Below are 21,820 nucleotides of genomic sequence, written 5' to 3'. Positions count from 1 at the left end.
GTAATTGTTAACTGTTATAAGTGTTCTTATTTTTTCCTTTATTTTTAAAGTGTTCACTGTTAAAACTGTTTAGGTTTTAAATTAATCATTTATGTTATAAGTGTTCGTCAACATGGGATACGATTTACGCTATAACTTGACTTGATTTCATATCACTTGATTTGTGTTGGCTAATTTGTGATGATATTTTATTAATGTAGGAATGGTTGATGAAAGTGGGAACCCAATATGGATGAACAGGTTGTGTTTGGAAATATCACTACCCAACTTCTTTAGCAGCCTTATTACCCCCTTCTTTTTCTTATTCCTTCTTGGGTAGTGATATTTCCAAACACAAATTTGATAAATCCACTTCAATGTACTAACATGTCCTTAAATGATAACCTACACAAATTTTATGTTTAAAATTATTTGAGGTTATTTTGGGAAGTTAACATCAAATTGGTGTGGATCTATCAAATATCAATTTGGAAGTATCATCTCCCAAAGAAGTTCAAGTTCCTGTCGACCAACAACAGTACTATTTAGTTTCTTATGAATATACATTGATATTGTTTTTAGCAAAATTAATAATAAATTTGCTAATTAGTAGTACTACATTGTTCAAAATATGTTACCTGAATCTTAGCTGGTATCTGAAACTCTGCATGTCCTACAAACTTGTATTTGATTTTTAGTGAATTTTGTAGTCTTTGACAATATTGTTTTGGTGTCCAGTCATTTTCATTTAATATAGTAATGCTTAACTTATTAAAAAAAAATCTGTCTAAAATAGTATGACTAAAGGAAAAGTATATCATATAATTAAGCTAGCATAATATGGTTTAAAACAATAAAGCATAAGTTGCATGGGTATTTACACAATACTATGTTTTTTTGTTTTTTTATGAATGTGACATGAAATGTTGTTAACAGGTTGGAGGGTATTTGGAGGCATACAAAGGACTGCTTCTGATAACAGTTAGGGGTGCAGGCCATACGGTTCCAAGTTACCAACCAGGACGTGCGTTAACCTTGTTCTCGTCGTTCCTTGGCGGGATACTCCCTCCTAGCTCGTAATGACATTGTTGTTTAACTAATGAACTCGTTTGATGACGCTCAAAAGTCGAATGAGTAACAGCGTCCACTTGACCCAATATGTTCCCTTTTTTTCTATTTCTTTCTTTTTTCTTATTAATGAAAGGCAAGGCCTTAAAGTTATAGACTATTGGAATTAAACTTGGGTCTTCGCTATAGATTCTCAAGCCTCAACCAACAAGCTACCTCTTGGTGTTGACCCAATATGTTTCTTAATAAGCATACGTATTTGTAACTTATGTTAAGAAAAGACTTTATGTTTTTTTACCATCTTGCAAGGATATTACTATATTGACAATCAATAACTACAATTAGGTTAATTACTATATTGATGAAGCTATGGATACATACTCTTCCGTGTACATTGCACCTCAAAAGGGTTTGGCCCAACTCAACAAGATTTTGGGATTGTCGGGCCAACCCGCTGGTGTCACTTCAATCATATGTTACTGTCAATCCAAACTCCAAAGCAGTCAGGGCTTTTTTCTACTATTTCGTTGAGTCTCACACCGATTCATCTACTAAACCATGTTCCCAACGAGTCTGCTTCTAAATTATCCTATGCCTTTCTCACTTGCGTTTCATGTCTGGAAAGGCAACGTATTATTACTTATGAGTTACGCCGAACACAAAATACCTTTTTCACTTTCTGGTTTGGGACCCGGATCTAAATGTGAACCACCAAACAGAGTATTCATAAAATCAGTAGCATACATATGATATGGACATTAACTACATAAAATAAACATTAATGCAGTTTGATCTATGCAAAAACATAAAAACATTACATAAATGCAATTCAACGTATGCAAGCAAATTAACATTTAAAAGATACATTACAATATATGCAAACAAATAAGGTTGACCCATCCAAAAGCCCCATACACCAACCAAAGATCCAATTTTCACACACACTAGCCACAAACTACTTACAAGATGATCAACTCAATCTAAATAGAATCCAAACATTTATAACACCTTCATCTCATCCATCAAACGCACCTTCTTCACCTTCCGCATCTATTTTCCTCATTGCCATAACCATAACTGAATCAAATTGATGAATATACACAATCTTATAATTCGAACGTTTCAGAAACTCATTAGTCCGATCACAATAGTTCCCTAATGGCATAACCACAATGCCATCAACCTTCACAACTCTATTGATAAACTTCACATTCTCTAAACTCGAAGCAAATACGAAATCAAACACCTCATTTGGTATCACCAATTGTCGATCCAAATCCATATCCATAACAACGTCAATTCCCTTATACTCTATAAACCACAAATTATTAAACAAGTCTCCAACTCCCGAGCTCAAAACAAGACCCTTCTGTCCATCTTTTAAAACACCTTCAACCACTAAATCTTCAAACACCATTGGCAGAAAATTGTCAGTGCTAACTGATTGTTCTACAGAAACATCTTTAACAAATGACCCAATTGAAGGCAATGCAAGAATGATTAGGCCCAAAAACAATGACTTTGAGATGAGACCCAAGATTCTATAATCTGGTAGCTTGATCACCAAGACAGAATCTTGATGACACCCCTTAATCTGTTTCATCTTCTTATAGCAATTCGCACGATACCCACGAGCCAAATTCATAATCTAGACTAAAAATTAAAACTTGACGATACCCAGATGAAAAACAAGTGATAAAATCAAGAAAGATCAAATTTTGTTTAGCGAGTGCAGAATCTAGTCTCTAGAAGCGGTGTGGTTTCCACCCATGAGAAATAAACGTGCAATTTGTGTATTGCAACAAAGACCCATTACCCATCATGTGATTTTCATTTTTTTTATCTTTTCAAGATTTTTTGGGTGAGTATAAAAGCTTTATATGTATGTATGCATAATGAGGCTTAAAAAGTTGTTTTCTTTCATGGTTGTGAACAAAATGTGAAGGGGGAGTGAAAGAGTCATGTAATTAAAATGATAGTTTATGGAGGGGTGTATTATTTATGTGACAAAAATGGTGTGGAAGCAAAAGTGAAATGAGATTTATTTAGGGAGGGTGTCACGTGAAGGAGGAGATATAGAAATGGTTTGTTTTTTTTTTTGAAAGGCAGAAAATTTTATTACTAAGATCAGGAAATTACAAACATTACAGGGCATTTTGCATGGAGAGCATGCTAAAAATCATACAGGAAACAAAAACAAACAAGATCAGGGGACCAAGTCAGAAAGTTACAAAACTTTACATGAAGAACAAAGATAATCACGAAGGCACTCCGAGAGCTGTGGTCAGCCATGGTCGTCATAGCTGCACGGGTTTAATAGCCATTGAGTCCACTCGATATTTTTGTTTTTAAAGCGCGAAGCGACCCACATGAAACTCTTCACCTGAATCTCGTTTAACAACATTGGGACACTCCAATCTTTGTTCTTGAAAGTTTTCTCGTTACGGTTTCGCCATATTGAGTAGCCCGCCACCCATTCTATGGCTTGCCAAATCTTCGGAAACGCTGTTGAGTTTGACGAGTGAAGCTTTCCCAGGAACATATCACCGATATCTGAATAAAACATAGTGCCCAAATTTGCCCATTTAAAAACTCGACACCATAGATCTTTTATCTTCGGGCACTTGAGTATCATATGTTCCACCGTTTCCACCTCGTTATTACAAATCGGACAGCAAATCGAGTCTAGATCGATTCCTCGCTTGTCTAACTCTACGCGGACCGGGAGTCTCTTTAACATTGTTCGCCATATAAATAAGCCGACTTTAGAAGGTAGTAATTTGTTGCGCATTGTACCTGATGGTAATGGACCATTCTGGAATAGCAAGTCGTTTATTAAGCCTGTGAGTGCAAAAGAGGTGTACTTGCCATTAGGATGTAACTTCCATGTCCATGCGTCTTCTTGAAGGTTTGCGGGGGAGAATTCAGAAATCATCTCCTGAATTTGTGCAAGTTCGTCCGCCGTTCTGCCCAAAGGATCTCTACACCATTGTCCTACTAAGTTCCACGATGAATCGTCCGATGTTATACGTTCCGAGACTAATGCATTTTGATTCGTATCCAACCTGTATAACCTGTTAAATTTCTCACACAACAACGAGTCACCAAGCCACAAGTCCTTCCAGAATAGCGTGTTTGTACCATTACTGACGCTTTTAACAAATGAGTTTCTGAAGTTGATATCGAACTTTGCAAGGTCTTTATCAATCTGACTAATTGTGCTCCAAACTGACCCCTTGCCTGAAGTGGGATTATCACGACATAGACCCAACCCTCCTTCCCGCCCATATATACTTTTGACAATTTTAACCCAAAATGAGTTGCTTTCTATATGAAAACGCCACCACCACTTTCCCAATAAACCCAAGTTTTTAGCATTAAGAGACCCAATATTTAGCCCTCCCTTATCGTAAGATGAAAGAATGGTATCCCAGCTAACCCACGAAAGTTTATTACTTTCACCCGTCCCGCCCCAAAAGAATTTACGACGCATACCTTCTAGCAAGTTGATGACACCCGACGGAGCACGGAATAGGGAGAAAGCATACAATGGAAGGCTACTAATTACCGATTTTATTAGAGTGAGACGACCCCCAAATGACATCGTTTTTGATCTCCATTCCGACAGTCTACCTCGAACTTTCTCAATATAAGGCTCCCAATCTTTTATTTTGTTCATTCTTTGGCCAATAGGAAGCCCGAGGTACATCATGGGAAATTTTCCGCCCTTGCATCCTAAGATCAGAGCATATTCCTCAATTGTTTCCATTGTGACACCAATACCATATAGACAGCTTTTCGCTAGATTAACTTTGAGGCCCGATATTTTCTCGAAACATTTAAGAATTTTCATAAGATTTCGGATATTCCGCCTACTCCAATCCCCGAAGATAATGGTGTCGTCGGCATATTGGAGGAGTGATACCGTAACCTTTTCTGTTCCAATCTCTACACCCTTATATAAGCCTTTTTCGATGGCCCGTTTCATTAGAGCGTTAATTCCCTCGGCCGCCAAGATAAAAAGATACGGGGACAGAGGGTCCCCTTGTCTTACTCCTCTTTTCATCATAAATTCTTTTGTGGGTGAACCATTTACTAAAACCGAGATTGAGGCCGAATTTAGACACGAGCTAATCCAATCAATCCATCTATTTCCAAACCCCATTAACCTCATGATCGACAATAGGTAGTCCCAGTTGAGACTATCGAACGCTTTCTCAAAATCCGCTTTAAAAACAAGGCTTTTAGTTTTTCTCGCTTTTAGATCGTCGAAAACCTCGTTTGCAACTAAAATACTATCCAGGATGTATCTTCCTTTAGAGAAGGCGCTTTGCTCATAGCCTACGAGTTTCGGAATTACCTTCTTCAGTCTGATAGAAAGAATCTTCGCGATAATCTTATACACACTACCAATTAAGCTGATGGGCCTATAGTCGCCTAAACCCATCGGACATTTTTTCTTGGGGATTAAAGATAGGAAAGAGGCGTTGCATCCTTTAGAAATCGTTTTAGTTTCCCAAAACCAGTCGATGACGTTCTTAAGATCATCTTTAACAAGCAACCAAAATTTTTTGAAAAAACTAATACCGAACCCATCCGGTCCCGGGGCCTTTGAATCGCCACAATCTTTAATGGCGGACCAAATTTCCGCTTCTGAGAATGGAAGTTCTAGACCTGTTACATCTTCAGAACTGAGTGTGTTAAAGCCTAAGTCTCGAAATCTATCAGCATGTATCTGACCGGAGTTGGTATTTGCGAACAGAGACTTGTAGAATTTGTAGACTTCATCTTTTATGGTCTCCGGATGTTCCCTCCAAATACCATCGACATAAAGTCCTCGAATTTTCGATTTATTGAATCGTCTTCTAATGGTAGAGTGGAAGAAACTAGTGTTGTCATCGCCTTCGGCCGCCCATTTTGTTCTCGCCTTTTGTTGAAGCATTTGGGCTTTGACACGATCCTTCTGTAGCCAAAGTTTTCTTGCATTTAGCCAAGCCTCGCGTTCTGAATCTGCTAGCACACTGTTTTCAGCTTTTTTTTCCCATTCTATAGCTTCGTTCCTGGCTTTTTCTACTCCGAATTTAGAAATGGTTTGTATGGGTGTGGGGGAGGTCCCTTGGCCTTTTTTTTTTTTTAGATAATGTCAATGTCAATGTGTCTTTCAGTATTTTTTTGTATAAAAGACAATTTGGGGGGTTGTTGAACAACTTTTTTCATTGGTCTAATCCAAGGGTCAAGCGCATCTAACGCCTTAAACTTGCATTTTTTGATTATTAAAGTAAATGGGCAAAGTGATAAACGCACAAGGTCTTACATGTTCAAATTACCTAGAAAATTAGTTTCTTTCTTTGACTTGAATGTAGTTTCTTTCTTTGACTTGAATGTACAAAATATAAAAACGGGTACAAACGGTCCTATGACGGTTCTCAACCGACTGGTCACACGATCAACATGTGTAAGAAATAAGTAATTCGTAGTAAAAGGGACATGGGATCAGCTTGAACCCATGACCTCCTTTGTATGTTGTATATCCTTCCAGTTAAATACCATTGCATATGTACACAGATAACTGAATAAACTTGATATTAAAGTTTTAATAAACTAGTTCCTGACAATTTCTGACAAGGTGAGTTTAATAGACGAGGTAAAATGGATTTGACAAAAATACCCTCACATGTGACTCATGTGGTACCAGTACCACTTAACGGACTGACACTAGCAGCTATTAGATCTAGCCAGGGATCAACCACGAAACAAATGCATAGTTGAATGACCAACCGAGTTTTAAAAAAAAACATAAATGAAGTGTACAATCTTTTGCAAACATGAGGGACCAAGCAAGTAACTATTTCTTTTGTTCCTTTTTATTTTTTGTAAATAGATTTTAAATAAGCATTAAAATTTATGCAAGCCCCTTGATGTTTTTGGAGAGTGGAGACATTGATTTGAACAATAGTACATGCATACAAATACAATACACATTTTGAGGGAATATTTGGAGTACACTTTCCAGGTGATGATAAAGAATTAAAACTCCTAATCAAAATCAAATACTATATTAGAGAATCAGATGAGTGAAGTTAGGATACATACATATATACAACATACAATTGAGTCATAAGCTTTTACAAAATACAGAACACAAGGTACAAGGAAATTAGAATAAATACCATCAAAATGCTGTACATAGACTCTTTATTGTAATGTTAGATGAATGCGCCTGTTGCACAGGATTGGTTGTAGGACTGCATATTCTGCTTTGTTTTGGCCCCGAGATTCTTACATGTGAAATCGCAAAAGCAAGTATATCAACCATATAACATTCTTCGTCTTTAGATATATCGTGTGGGAACATTGGAGTAGAGTTCTCACTGAAAGAGATGGAAACGTTATTCTCGGACTCTACTTCTATCATGTCTGTCAGCTGACGAGAAGTTAAGGTAGTAGGATTTTGCATTCTGTAACCAAAAGTTAGAGAATCTAGCGTTGGGTTCGTGTAAAATAAGATCCAGGGATGCCCTAATAAACAAGAAAGAACATAATCAAGTTGATAGGCATAAGAAAAAGTATTCATGAACAAAACAATAATCGGGTGTTTGGAAGTCCCTGCAAAACTCAGAATTACCGAGTACTCGGTTATTGCAACTTGGGTAATACTTGGTAAAACTCAGTCAAAACTCGGAATTACTAGGAAAATGGGTCAAAATTTGGTCAAAACTCAGCCAAAACTCAGGATTACTAGAAAAATCGGTCAAAGCTCGGTCAGTCAAAGTCAAAGTCAAAGTTGGTCAATATCCGAGTACTCCCCGAATTGCCGAGCACTCCCTAAAAAGTCCCGACCGAGTATTCGTAGAGTAGCAATTTTTGCAACCTTGGAGTGATTATGCGACTTTGTAGTAAGAATAATCAGATTCGTAAGTCGTTAATCCAAATCCAAACACTCTTTAAATGGAACCAAATTATGAATATTAAAGAAGAGTATCCACAGCTTACGTAGTACTTCCTCAGCAGAATACCTCTGAGATACGTTTTTTGATAGCATATGGGCTATAAGATCTCGAGCGGGTTGCGAAATTGAGTTCCATAATTCATCTTGGAAATTAATGGACACATTTTTGACAGCCTCAAATACAGTATTTACAGAATCGCCACCGAACGGGAGGAAACCGACCAAAAGTGCATGAAGAACCACACCAGCACTCCATACATCGACTTTTTCCGAATAACCTCCGTTCAGAACTTCAGGGGCGACATATGCAGGACTTCCAACCACACCATATAGACTTTGACCTGCGGTGAAAAGTCAAAATGAATACTTATAAATGTTCATGATTCTGTACATTAACAGTGGTGGCAATTTTGACCCAGACTTTAATTCTAAAACATATATTAAGTAGTGTGTAAATTAAAATACCAAATAGGTTAGGAAACAGGCCATATTGATCACACGGGTCAGAAGTAGCACTTGTGCAACATGTATGTTCAACGTGTAAAACCTCAACTTTTTTATCAAATTAATTTTATCGGAAAAATATTAAAAACCAATCGTGATGCAAAAAGGTTAAGAATGAAAAAAAATCTGAATACAGTTTTTGATCAGCAAAACCCGACACATTTGACCCGAATAAGAGAGTACATGTTACCGGAACCCATTTGGAAGCATTGTTCAACCTGTATGCCCCGCCCAATTGACCACCTACGTGCAGTTGCATAGAAACAGACAAATAAATAAGGGTCAAATACAGAAATCATTACCATTTGTGATTCTAGCAGCCAAACCAAAATCTGCAAGCTTAATCAAACCAGAAGCTGAAAGAAGGATATTTTCAGGCTTTACATCACGATGAATCACGCCCATTTCATGACAATATTTAAGAACCAACATTAATTCCTTTATCAAATTAGCAGCTTTTTGTTCCGAAAACAAACCATCGTTCCTCATCTGATCAAGCAGCCGCCCACCAGAACAAAGCTCCATAACCAAATGAAAACATTCAACATCTTCATAAACCGCTTTTAACGTAACAACACCAGGATGACCCGAAAGATGTTGCATAATCTCAACTTCTTTATGCACGATCTCGTCCCCTTTTGGTAAAATCTTGCAAGCGAATTCTTCTCCACTAACCTTACTCCTACACTTAACCACTGACCCAAATTTCCCTTGACCAATGGTTTGACCCGATTCAAAATCTTGCTCGATTTTCTTCTTCCTACCCATTTTAGTAGCTGAATCAAGACACCCAATTTTCCTCTTAAGACCCCTACCACGAGCGTCGTCGAAACACACATTTACAAAAGGCGGAGCAGTCACAATTCCATTTATGAAATCTTTACGATTTCTATCGCTTTTTACTACTTCTTTCGATTTCTTTGTTCTCCTAGACCGGTCTACTAACGAAACATGAGACCACACCAGATTCGACGCTACATTTTCGACCCCCTTTCTCTTTCTCCCAAAACAATCCATTAGTCCCAAACTAATAACTCAACAAAAGTTAAATCTTTCATACAATCTCCCTATATTAACTATATTAGTACTACAAATATGCTAGTTAGCTATTTTTTTCAACACTGCATTCTCTAAAAAGTCCCTAATTCTTAATAAATAGTTAAATACCAACAATCAAAAGCTAAAACAATATCAACGCAACGGGATTCCGTACATATGGCTACATTCTGCAATAACAGTAAACATACAAAGAAACAAATATAAGTGAATGAAAAGTACTTTTTTAGCAAAAGGGTATCAATGAAAAAAATATATTCATTTATAAAATGTACAGTAATAGAATTATATAAAGTTGGGAAGAAAAACCTTCGAAAAGGAAAAGCCTTTTGGTCTTCTTCTTCTTCAAACCCATTTCAACAGAAGTATGTTCAGTTTCACAAAAAGTTTTGATCTGCATATAATCAGAAGAAAATCAAGGGTTACCCATGAACAAGATCGGTAAAAAATCAAGAAAAAAGTAACTTTTTTGTATAAAGATTAAAGATAAATATGAAAGTAAAGATAGATATTGATGGTATGGATTACCTTCATGGGAGGGTAGAGGTGAATTAAAGATGGGGAAAGTGAAAGAAAAGGGAATATGGAGATGAGGATGGTGATGCACGTGATATTTCTTAGTCTTTAGTCGCACTGCCTGCTACCCACCACCCAAACATTGACTTATTTTCTTAGTACGGAGTATGAAATTTTATTTGATGTCTTGATTCACGCTATCTGCCCTGCACTCAACTCTTCACTCTTTTTTTTTTTTTTTTACTCCACGCTAATCTACAGTTATGTTTTTTAATCAAATGGTTAAAAATAAATTCACCATATTTTTTTAATTTTTATTTGTATTCTGAAAAACGAATGATGTAAAACAAAAGTTTAATTTATCAAAGGGAGATGATAATTCCAACACCAATATTAATTCTTCCTAGGGATGGCACCCGCGGGTAACGGGCACGGGTTCTATATACCCGCGACCCGTCCATCGGGTTTCTTTTTTGCACGTTGAAACCCGTTACCCGCTCACGGGTAAAAACATTTTGCCCATGCCCGTGACCCGCGGGTACCCGTGACCCGCGGGTAACCCGCGGGTAATAATAATATACAATTTTTTATTAGAAAATACAAATAATTTTATTAATTATAAAATCATATGTAGAAACTATATGTATAATGACGTGAAAATTAAGTTTTTTACATGTATATAATATTATATTTTTAATAATTATTTAAATACTAGTAAAATAGCTTTTAAATTTAATAATTGTAAGTATTTATTCGTGGGTAAATTAAGAAAAGTCTCATGTATTCACGGGTCGGGTTTTACCCGCGACGGGTAGTACATACCCCCGACCCGCCCGCGACCCGTCGACGGGTATAAATTTTTACCCGTACCCGTGCCCGCGGGTAAGATTTAATGATTTTACCCGCCCATCGCGGATCGGGTACCCACGGGTCACGGGTTTTTTCTCGCCCATTGCCATCCCTAATTCTTCCACCATGATTTCAAGTCTTTTGCCCAATATATCCCTTAATAAATTAGAACAAAAAGTTTTAAAAATTTTGTGTAAGCCTTTCATTAATGGTACTATAGGAATTTTAGGTGGAACAAGTAATTTCCATGTTGGAAATATCAATTCCCTTTATCAAAGGATGAATGAACCGAACAAAAATACATTAGGATAACGGAAAACTCGAAACTAGAATACTAAAACCTAACTGAAATCTACGACCGAGCTCACCGTAAAAATAAACAAAGCAACACAAGCAAATAACCAACTAAATCAAACACTAAACTAAACTAAACTAAACTAACAGCTAAGAGTTCGCCATAATCTCACCCTCAATGTTTTTATTCGGACGCGGTTTGAAATACTTTGTCAAGACTTCAAAAAATTCTTTGTAACTCCGGCTTTCATTTCTCGATAGTTTCAAATCTATAAGTTTACTTTTAATCATTTTAGGCGCCGAAAAATTGTGAGACTCCGTCAGAGCAACCGCCACACACTTTAATGAAGACGTTTATCTACTTTGATAAAGACGTTATATTTTTTAATAATTTCATCATAGACATACATTAATGACTTATACGGAGTATAAGAATTTATTAATGCATGTATGTAACGGATTTATCAGAAAGTTTGATGGAAATATCTACTACCTCTTTGATCAAATATGGAGCGATGAGTCTTAGGCAACACAATTACTTGTATTTATTGTAAGCTTGGCACAATTGAAATTTCAATTAAATTATATCTATGGGTGTGTTAGGTTAACATAGTTTATAAAATTTAAGCTTATTCTTTTTATAACGACAAAGTTATAAAAGAAAATTACTCCGTATAAGCTTATGAAATGATAAACTACATAAATTTACCTCTATATATTATTTATACGCTTATAAGCTCCAAATAATTTACCAAACTCTTATAATATATAATTCTAGATTAACTTGAAATATCATTGATAATTATTAGCTTACAACTTCAAGTTTTTCAAAACGACATTTAGATATGCGATGTCAGAATTCACCCACCCGATTATTTCCTTGGTACGAACATTACAGATTTACAGTCCTACTGTCCCTCATGAGAAAACTCCCACGGCGAATTCATACGGGCATCGCGTGTGGTAAAACACTATTGGGTGAGGATCGTGGCTAACAACAAAGACAAGATAATCGCTAAACCTTCACGGTTTACCTGAAGAACCTTATCGGTTCAAGATAACAAAAAACCTTCTCGGTTTAAACTTTATTAACTCAAAATAAAAATAACCAACTAAAACGTTCTGAAACTACCTAAACTTAAATAGTAGACTAGCTAACTAATTGATAAAGATGAAATATAAAATTTTTAAAAAATAACATATTCTATTGAATCTAACAAGTTTTTTGGTCAACCGCGCTCCGCTGTGGTCGAAGTGCGGTTGACCATGTAAGAACTCGCTGATTTTTGTAAAGAAAAAAAAAAGGCTCTAATGGCTCGAACCCACAACCATCTGGTACCGATGTAAGGCACCTAACCATCCATCCATCCATTGATTTTTTGGTTTTTAAATACAACATTATTCATTTAGGATTTAAACAAATCAAAATAATTTTTTTTTAAAAGGCCGCATGATTTTGAAACACGATCATTAAGATAATAAACACCCCATGATCACAATTGGTTGTCGAGTTTTGAACCCACAACCTTTAATTTAGAAAAGAACACCAAGAACGCTCAACCAATCACCTTTTTTTTTTATTAGAGTATTTATTAAGTTGAAATAAAAATAAAAGAGGATGATTCTCACACACATTTTTTTGATCTTCACACACCTATTTTAACCTTTTACTCTTCTAATAATACTCAATTGGTGTGTGAGGATCAAAAAAGTGTGTGTGAGAATCATCCCCCAAAAATAAATTGAGTTTGAAAATATAAAAATAGTTGCCATGGGATTCGATCCCGCTACGTACAGTTTAGCAAACATTACCAACGCCACGCCGCCAGCTTCGCTTTTGTTTTAGAATTACAATTCTTTAAACTTATGCTTAAGAGAAAAAGTCAAATAAAACACACGTTTAGCAAACATTTCCTTAGACTTATTCCTTATTATTCTTCAATTTGTTGACTAGTTGTTATCCTCATCCTTGCCCACATTTTACTTTCTTGCTCCCATTTTTCATGTTTAAGAAAAAGTCTTCACATATCATGGGCCGAATGATGGTCTGGCCCAAACCCGCATCATTATGAACCATGTATTTCTTGAACGCGACATCATCCTCTCCTTCTTCAGAAAGACTCGTCCTCGAGTCTACAACATCAAAGACTGAAATTAGCGGGCTTTGGCGGCCTTCTGTGACTGCCATGAATGAATAATCGTGAAAGTTGATTTTTATATCAACATCTTCACAAGTGAAAGTATGAATATCTTCATTGTAAATGTTCGTGTCGAATTCATCTATTTTAGCACCCGCTGCAAACTTACACTCAGAATCCTCTTCTTCCTCAAAAATACTCATCCTCAAGTCTATCTCACCGATGATTAGTAATCCCGAAGGCGACCAGGTGAGATTCACTCCGTCCTTTTATACCTACTCTTCATCGGTATCATAGATAGGTTCAGAATCTTCATTTACAGGAGACTTTTTTGCTCAGTTGGTCCCTCTATTATACCCCAAATCGCTGGTTTGGTCCCTCAGTTTTTAATTTGGCAATCAGAGTCCCTTTATTATTTTAATTTTGCAATTGGAGTCTTCCGTCTAACGGACATCCAAATCGAACGTTAACTCCCATCACGTGAGTTACACGTGATGGGTAATATCGGAATTAATTTTAATTCTTGGTACTGAATAAACCCAAACGGGTATGGTCCCCCACTTTTATCCACCGATTTTCACACTCATCCCTCCAAATAGTGTTAACCACGAAGTAAAACCTAAAAGCAAAATTGATTATCAATGGATGATTCAATGGATGATTCATGGACTATTCGTACATCAGAAACTGATCAAAAGGCTATCGACCAATTATACGGTATGTTTTATGCACCCAAAGCTCATAATTCTGTGGAACCCTAAATATTATTAGGTAATTGTTTTGTTAACTTTAATTTTTTACACATTTTTCAGATGTATACCCTGATTTGTTCACGATTGTGTTACATCATGGTGGATATTTTAGAATGGGTAGTGAAGTTGTGTACACAGAAGGTAAAATTGATTACATTGATTGTTTTGACATTGAAAAGTTTTGTTTAGGACAACTGGATTCAGTCATGCAAGAATTAGGTTATGATCCCACCAGGTCTGTGGTATATCGTTTTCTTAAACCCAATACAAATATGGATACTGGGTTAAATCTTTTAAATGATAATGAACATAGGGACTATTTGCTTAGTTGTCTAGAAGATGGTGATGTGATTTATAGGCAAATTGATGTGTATGCTGAACATGAGGATATTAAAGGGAAGAGGTTATGGTCAGAACAAATTAATAATGATAACTTAGTAGTTGGTGGTGTTCACAGTGATGGGAGCTTAGTAGAGGGTGATAACAGTGAAGGTAGTGACTCTGAGGATAGTGATTACATTGTTGATGATGAAAATGAGATTTTGGATGTTCATGTAGAGATGAAAGATTTTAATTTTAACATTGATAAGAATGTAGAGTTTATGGGAAATGGCTGTAACTCATTTGAAGATGATGAGGTCAATATTGAGGGTACAGAATTGGAAGTGTTGAACAATGATGGTTTTGAAAGCTATGATTCTCAAAGTGATGAAGAAGGGGTAAGGAAGAAGAGAATTCGTAATCATAAAAAGGAGGTTGAAGGTAGTGTTCAAGTGGGTTTAATACAAGCTGTTAATGGTTAGTTACTTTAACTTTTATTGTTTTATGCTGTTAGGGTTTAATACAAGCTGTTACAAATGTGTTTCCTTGTGCTGAGCATAGACATTGCCTTAGACATATTCATGGGAATATGAAAGGGGATTTCAGGGGTGTTGCTTATAAGAATCACTTGTGGAGATGTGCTAGTGTAACAACAGTTCCTGAGTTTGAGCAGGCTATGCAACAATTGAAGGAGTTTGATAATGAAGCTTTTGTTTGGTTAGCTAAAATTCCTGCCCATCAGTGGGCAAGGAGTCATTTTACAGGAAGGGCTGTATCAGATGTGTTGCTCAGTAACATGTGTGAGTGTTTCAACAGATGGTTAGTTGATGCACGTGACAAACCCATAGTTACAGCTTTAGAATACATCCGAGAGTATTGCATGAAGAGAATTGTTAATGTAAAGAAAAACATTTCCAAGACTAATGGCCCTTTAACACCTGCAGCCACCAAATTGTTTGAGAAAATCAAATCTGAGGCTCACCAGTGTACTGTCTTATGGGGTGGAGATCAAAGGTACCAAGTGAGTGGAAAAGTTAATCAATATGTTGTGGATATGGAGACTAGATCATGTGCTTGTAGAAAGTGGGAACTAACAGGGATACCTTGTAAGCATGCAATTGCAGTGTTTTATAACATGAGTGAAAATGGTTTGGAAACTGGTGAACCAGAAACATGGGTTCATCCAGTGTATTTGTTAGATACATGGATCAAAACTTACCAATACACCATTGAGCCATTGAATGGGAGAAGCTTATGGCCAAAGGCAGAAGGCATGTTCACTCTGGTATCACCAAAGACTATTTCCACACCTGGTCGTCCAAAAAAGAAAAGAAGGTTGTCCAAAAATGAAGTTGATGTCATTGGTGATAGTGGTAAACTTAGCTCAAAAGGTATGCTCATTTTATTTATTAATTACATCTAGTACCATTTCAATTAATATGGTATTTATTTTGTTAATATTTATAGGCAAGCTAAAGAAGTGTGGCACATGTGGTACTTATGGACACAATAAGAGTACTTGTACAGGTGAGAAGAAAAGAAGTGGGAATGTGGATAACAAGTGGACAAAAAAGACAGTGAAAGTTAAGCTATCTTCAAAGAAGACAATGGTAGTTGGAAAAGGGAAGAAGAAGAAGTGAATGTTGGTGGTGGTTTGTGTTTTAATCATGTGTTTTATGTCTACTTAAAACTTGTTATGTGACTTGGTACAATGTTTGTATTTTATTAAGGTGTGTTGTTGTCTTTTGGTAAGTTTAAGCACATTTGGTAACTGGTACTACGTACTTATGTTGACTTTTGGAATCTATGACATTTGGTAATGCTTGTATGTTTGTCATTTCACTTTAGTTACAATGTATTGTCTGTATGTTTGTCATTTCACTTTAGTTACAATGTATTGTCTTGTGTTTTTGGTTACACTGTATGACTTTGGTTACAATTTATTGTCTACACTTGGAGTCATTGTCTTGTGTTGTAAGGTTACTGATACAGATATAAAACAGATGCAAAATTTAACAAAACAAGCTTCATTCCATTACCATTACCATTTTACAAAGTACATCATACATACACCACAATTTCAATGACTAAAAAAATAAATACCAAACACAATCCAGCTAAATATACACATCATCTTCCAATTCGTCTCTCTTTTTTCTGCATCTTTGAGCTTTTCATCCACTTCCATTTTGGCATTCATAAGTGTAGCTAGGGCATTGATTGTATTTGGAGGATCATACCAAGCAAAGAAGTCGCACCTAGTGATCTGAGCAACAACATAAACAGGAAATGCTAACATCTTGTTAATTATTTCATAAAATTCGAAACAACATAAACAATCTTACCTTTTTTTCACATGTATAGAATCGACGTCCAGGGTTAGATTCAGTGCCAGATATTCGAATTACACAAGGTCGACCACACCAGCATTCCATTGTTATCGATTTGTAGCTCCAATTTCTGATTAATACGTTATGTAAATGAATTAGGGTTTCAAGTGAGAAGAGAGTGAAAAGCGGAGGATGAAAGTGGGGACCTTACCCGTTGGCGTTATTAAATACCAAAAAAAAAAAATTTAATTCCGATAATACCCATCACGTGTAACTCACATGATGAGAGTTAACGTTCGATTTGGATGTCCAGTTGACGGAGGGACTCCAATTGCAAAATTAAAATAATAAAGGGACTCTGATTGCCAAATTAAAAACTGAGGGACCAAACCAGCGATTTGGGGTATAATAGAGGGACCAACTGAGCAAAAAAGTCTTTACAGGAGGTTCGGGAACGGATTCCAGATTAAAATGTGGCTCTGACTTGTTAAAGGAATTCCAACTCTTCTTCATCTATACCACATAATGCAGATCAAGGATCGTGGCTAACAACAAAGACAAAATAATCGCTAACTCTTTACGGTTTAACCTGAAGAACCTTCTTGGTTCAAGATAACAAAAAACCTTCTCGTTTAAACTTTATTGACTCAAAATAAAAATAATCAACTAAAAACTTTTGGAAACTACCTAAGAATTAAATAGTAGACTAGCTAACAAATTGATAAAGATGAAATATAAAATTTTAAAAAATAATATATCCTGTTGAATTCAATTTCCATTTACTGAGTTATTCTTTATTTCCTTAGGCTTATTCCTTATTATTCTCAAATTTGTTGACTAGTTGTTATTCTCATCTTGCCCACATTTTACTTTCTTGTTCCCATTTTTCATGCTTAAGAAAAAGTCTTCACATATTATGGGCCAAATGATGGCCTGGCCCAAACCCACATCATCTATGACCCATGTATTTCTTGAACCCGGATCTACATAAGAAATAATTTGCAACTCATGGAGATCGAACTCCCACCTTTGTTATCACCAATACACCAATACACCAACATCTTGAAGTTAGCTTACAACTTCACCTACCACTAGTTTTAGAAAAGACTAAGAATAAGTTGACCACCGGTCACCTTTTGGTCATACCAAGATATTTATGTACAATTTACTTTAATTTAGTTGCCTTTGAAAATTGTGATTCACAATGTTCAAGTTGCAAATACCAAATGGAGACATGAAGTGTCAAATGAGTTTCCAAACATAAACGATTATCACCACCGTTGGTCATTGGTTCAACGGCGAGTATGATCAGGGACAGAGCTACCTAACCATAGTTAAGAGTAATTGTGATTATGTGTTAATTTGGTTCGCGTAGTGTAATGAATCTCGAAACTAATTTTGTTCGGTGTAAAGGCGACTGATTAAGTATATATTCGATACCTGTCAATTATACCGATCACGGATTTACCAACGGTATCCATTCTATGACGGTATCTGTGTTGACACACTATAGAGTGACCAGATATAACATTATAACTCAACTGTATTTATCATTTCAACTTTTAACAAGTGACTAAGATTGTTCAGTTTAGTGTGTCTGACAATTAGATTTTCAAACAAATACATCAAAACCCAATGCAAAAACTGATGTAAAAACTAAGCCGGCCTCGGCCAAAATTGTTCACAATTGACAGGCCACATACAGTTTTAGGAATTTTAAAGCTACAACAGACAGTGTGATGACCCGGAAATTTCGACTAAATTTAAACTTAATCTTAAATGATTAATGACTTCGACACGATAAGCAAAGCCTATGAAGTTGAATCTCAAAATTTTGAACTATTCAATTACCCTTCGGTTGTTCTCAACGATTCGCGAACCATTATATGTAAATAGATACATATATATACTATAACTTGAAAACGTAACAAAGTTTTAATTACATGATACCGTACATTAAACTTATTAGTTTATATATCTATTTGAATATATATGATTTCAAGTTATTTAGTAAACGATAGTAACATTCGATTATTGATTCGATTGATATTTAGATAAGTTAACTAAAGCGTTTAAGATGAACCAGTTAAACACTAATTTGTTACAGTGTTTTCAAATTGCCACATTACTCAAAATGCTACAGTGTTTTTGAAAATCACTATTTACTACAGTGAAATTGACTTTGCTACAGTGAATTGCTACAGTGAATTGCTACAGTAAAAATTGACTTTGCTACAGTAACTTTGCTACAGTGGTATATTTTATGGATGATTTAAGACTATATTTTGACAAAGGTACGATTCACGAAACGTAAAGTACAAGTTTTCTCAGCGTACGAAAGGGCGTTCGAAAAACCGGAACCGGGACATAAGTCGAGTGACAACGTACGACTTATCGGAACAAAAATTACAAGTCAACTATGCACGTGAATTTAATATAATATATAATTAATTAATTTAAATTATATATATTATATTTATATTTTATTATGTCGACAAATGTTAGGACAAAAACAATGTGAGCTGTCCCTGGTCCTCATGCGAGTCGCATGGCCAGAAGGCCATTTCCATGCGAGTCGCATGACTCCAGATTTCAGGCCAGGTTCTATAAATTGCAACATTTTCTGCCGAGTAAAGAAAGAAAAAAAACACACACATACATATTACTCCGTATTTATTTTATTTATTATTTATATTATTATTATTATTATTATTATTAATAAGATTATTATTAATCTTATTATTTTTTTTATTATTAGTGTTATTATTTTTGCGATACAAAAATAATAATGTACATCAAATATTACGACGGAGTGCTGTCCAAGTAATTTTCAAAATGAGTTTTCGAGCAAGCTAGAGCTAAGGAAATTATGGGTTATTGCCAAGGAGGTTATGGGTAATGTTCGGGGGTATTTTTTGTGAATCAAACCTCGTGTTTATCATCTCAGATGCGTCTACGTGCTTTCCTGCAATATTGTATATCAATATTAAACAGTGAGTTTCATATGATCCCTTTTACTCAATATATTTTTGGGCTGAGAATACATGCGCAGTTTTATAAATTGTTTTACTAAATGGATACAAATACTAAAACTGATTTTGTGTGAGTTTCATATGATCCCTTTTACTCAATATATTTTTGGGCTGAGAATACATGCGCAGTTTTATAAATTGTTTTACTAAATGGATACAAATACTAAAACTGATTTTGTGTGAGTTTCATATGATCCCTTTTACTCAATATATTTTTGGGCTGAGAATACATGCGCAGTTTTATAAATTGTTTTACTAAATGGATACAAATACTAAAACTGATTTTGTGTGAGTTTCATATGATCCCTTTTACTCAATATATTTTTGGGCTGAGAATACATGCGACTGTTTATAAATACTGAAAATACCAGATTTATATGCGTGAGTTTCATATGATCCCTTTTACTCTCTACATTTTTGGGCTGAGAATACATGCAAATGCTTTATTAACCGATATACAATATTTATATGCGTGAGTTTCATTTGCTCCCTTTTTAATTGCTTTTGCAATCTATATTTTTGGGCTGAGAATACATGCACTTTATTTTAAACGCAATGGATACAAGTACATACTAAATTCTACACCGAGTTTGAACCGAAAATCCCTTAGCTTTGGTAACTAGTAACCGCCGGTTATAAGAACTGGTGGGCGCGAGTAGTTATATATGGATCCATAGGGCTTGATATCCCCGTCCGAGCTAGAGCACTAGCCTTTTAACGGACGTATGCTATTTGAGAAGCGTACACGTTGATTTGCGTGTATTATTAAGATGATTATACAAAGGGTACAAATTATATATACGTTAAGTTTAGTTACCAGGGTGCTCAATTTCGTAGAATATTTTGATAAACGTTTCTGGATGAAACAACTGAAATCTTGTGATCCACCTTTATATGCAGATTATACGAAACATTAAAACTATGAACTCACCAACCTTTGTGTTGACACTTTTTAGCATGTTTATTCTCAGGTTTCCTAGAAGTCTTCCGCTGTTTGCTTAGATGTTAGACAAGCTATGTGCATGGAGTTTTACATGACATATTTTTCAAGGAAACGTTGCATTCACCAAATCATCACCATGTATCTTATTTTGACTGCATTATCAACGGAAGTACTATTGTAAACTATTATTTATGGTGATTGTCTATATGTAGAAATCATCAGATGTCGAAAACCTTTGATTTAAATATTCATTTATGGTATGCCTTTTCAAAAGAATGCAATGTTTATAAAACGTATCATATAGAGGTCAAATACCTCGCAATGAAATCAATGAATGACGTGTTCGTCCATATGGATTTGGAGCGATCGTCACAGTTGGTATCAGAGCGTTGGTCTTAGCGAACCAGAATTTGCATTAGTGTGTCTAACCGGTTATTGTTAGGATACATTAGTGAGTCTGGACTTCGACCATGTCTGCATGATAAAAGTTGTTGCTTATAATTTTTTTGTTAGAAATTACCTGCTTATCATTCCTTGTGTGGAAAATTACCTGCTTATCATTTGTAGTCTAGACACACCTTATTGCATGGATTGCATGACTAGTGTATAGACAAAATGAATATCTTAGCGTATCTGTTACTGTTACCTTTACTTGACAGTTTCCGAAAGTTTCTCCATAATTTACGGATCCTTTGTACTATATAAAGGTATTCTATGTAATTAAAATATCATCCGATATTCGAAAATCATTTCACATCGAAAATTATTTATCTAACCGTGTAAGATGAATTCTGCAAGTAATTCGAGTTCTTCGGATTCCGATATGAATTTCCACCTGAGTTCCGAAAGCAGTGTAACCGGAATGAATCAACCAATCAGTCATCACCAATTCTGGATGAATTGGGGATGGGTTCGTAATCAACTTAATCAATGGAGACAAGAGGAAGGCGATCCTTTCCACCAACCGAATTCACCTCTTGGTGAGGAACCTGAGGCACTTACCGGCGAACCCGTTCGAAACACTATCTTTACCCTAATTTCCAGGATATTTCGCAACGATTATATGATAACTAGAATTTTAAACTTTAT

At 35.6% G+C, this 21,820-nt stretch overlaps 2 protein-coding genes and 1 long non-coding RNA gene across 3 annotated transcripts; 1 reads left to right on the top strand and 2 right to left on the bottom strand.

Annotated features, from left to right (window-relative positions):
- Window positions 1–7,114: 7,114 nt before the first annotated feature.
- On the bottom strand, window positions 7,115–9,517 carry LOC139890871 (serine/threonine-protein kinase PEPKR2-like). Its single transcript, XM_071873799.1, has 3 exons — window positions 8,803–9,517; window positions 8,041–8,337; window positions 7,115–7,566 (listed from the first exon to the last, which is right to left on the bottom strand). The coding sequence occupies exons 1-3, from the start codon at window positions 9,515–9,517 to the stop codon at window positions 7,220–7,222; spliced, it is 1,359 nt and encodes a 452-aa protein (XP_071729900.1). The 3' UTR covers window positions 7,115–7,219.
- Window positions 9,518–9,660: 143 nt separating this feature from the next.
- On the bottom strand, window positions 9,661–10,208 carry LOC139891737 (uncharacterized). The gene is made up of 3 exons (XR_011773817.1): window positions 10,085–10,208; window positions 9,866–9,950; window positions 9,661–9,726 (listed from the first exon to the last, which is right to left on the bottom strand). It is a non-coding gene; the product is annotated as an uncharacterized lncRNA (long non-coding RNA).
- Window positions 10,209–13,691: 3,483 nt separating this feature from the next.
- LOC139887869 (uncharacterized) lies at window positions 13,692–16,257 on the top strand. Its single transcript, XM_071870919.1, has 4 exons — window positions 13,692–14,070; window positions 14,166–14,824; window positions 14,941–15,817; window positions 15,894–16,257. Exons 1-4 carry the CDS (start codon window positions 13,995–13,997, stop codon window positions 16,064–16,066), a joined length of 1,785 nt encoding a protein of 594 aa, XP_071727020.1. The 5' UTR covers window positions 13,692–13,994; the 3' UTR covers window positions 16,067–16,257.
- Window positions 16,258–21,820: the final 5,563 nt, after the last annotated feature.

This window comes from Rutidosis leptorrhynchoides, chromosome 2, assembly GCF_046630445.1.
Source record: "Rutidosis leptorrhynchoides isolate AG116_Rl617_1_P2 chromosome 2, CSIRO_AGI_Rlap_v1, whole genome shotgun sequence".
In the NCBI taxonomy this organism is placed as follows: domain Eukaryota; kingdom Viridiplantae; phylum Streptophyta; class Magnoliopsida; order Asterales; family Asteraceae; genus Rutidosis; species Rutidosis leptorrhynchoides.
Note: the sequence above shows the minus strand (reverse complement) of the source record. Positions and strands in the feature narration are given on the sequence as shown.

What these genes read in the sequence shown, in the direction of transcription:
- LOC139890871 (XM_071873799.1), bottom strand. Translation starts at nt 9,517, where the DNA reads ATGGATTGTTTTGGGAGAAAGAGAAAGGGGGTCGAAAATGTAGCGTCG. An exon ending in GGCTGCTAGAATCACAAATG is followed by an intron (nt 8,338 to 8,802) that starts GTAATGATTTCT and finishes TTTTCACCGCAG; the next exon opens with GTCAAAGTCTATATGGTGTG. An exon ending in TTCTGCTGAGGAAGTACTAC is followed by an intron (nt 7,567 to 8,040) that starts GTAAGCTGTGGA and finishes CTTGTTTATTAG; the next exon opens with GGCATCCCTGGATCTTATTT.
- LOC139887869 (XM_071870919.1), top strand. Translation starts at nt 13,995, where the DNA reads ATGGATGATTCAATGGATGATTCATGGACTATTCGTACATCAGAAACT. An exon ending in CTCAAAGTGATGAAGAAGGG is followed by an intron (nt 14,825 to 14,940) that starts GTAAGGAAGAAG and finishes TTATGCTGTTAG; the next exon opens with GGTTTAATACAAGCTGTTAC. An exon ending in TGGTAAACTTAGCTCAAAAG is followed by an intron (nt 15,818 to 15,893) that starts GTATGCTCATTT and finishes TAATATTTATAG; the next exon opens with GCAAGCTAAAGAAGTGTGGC.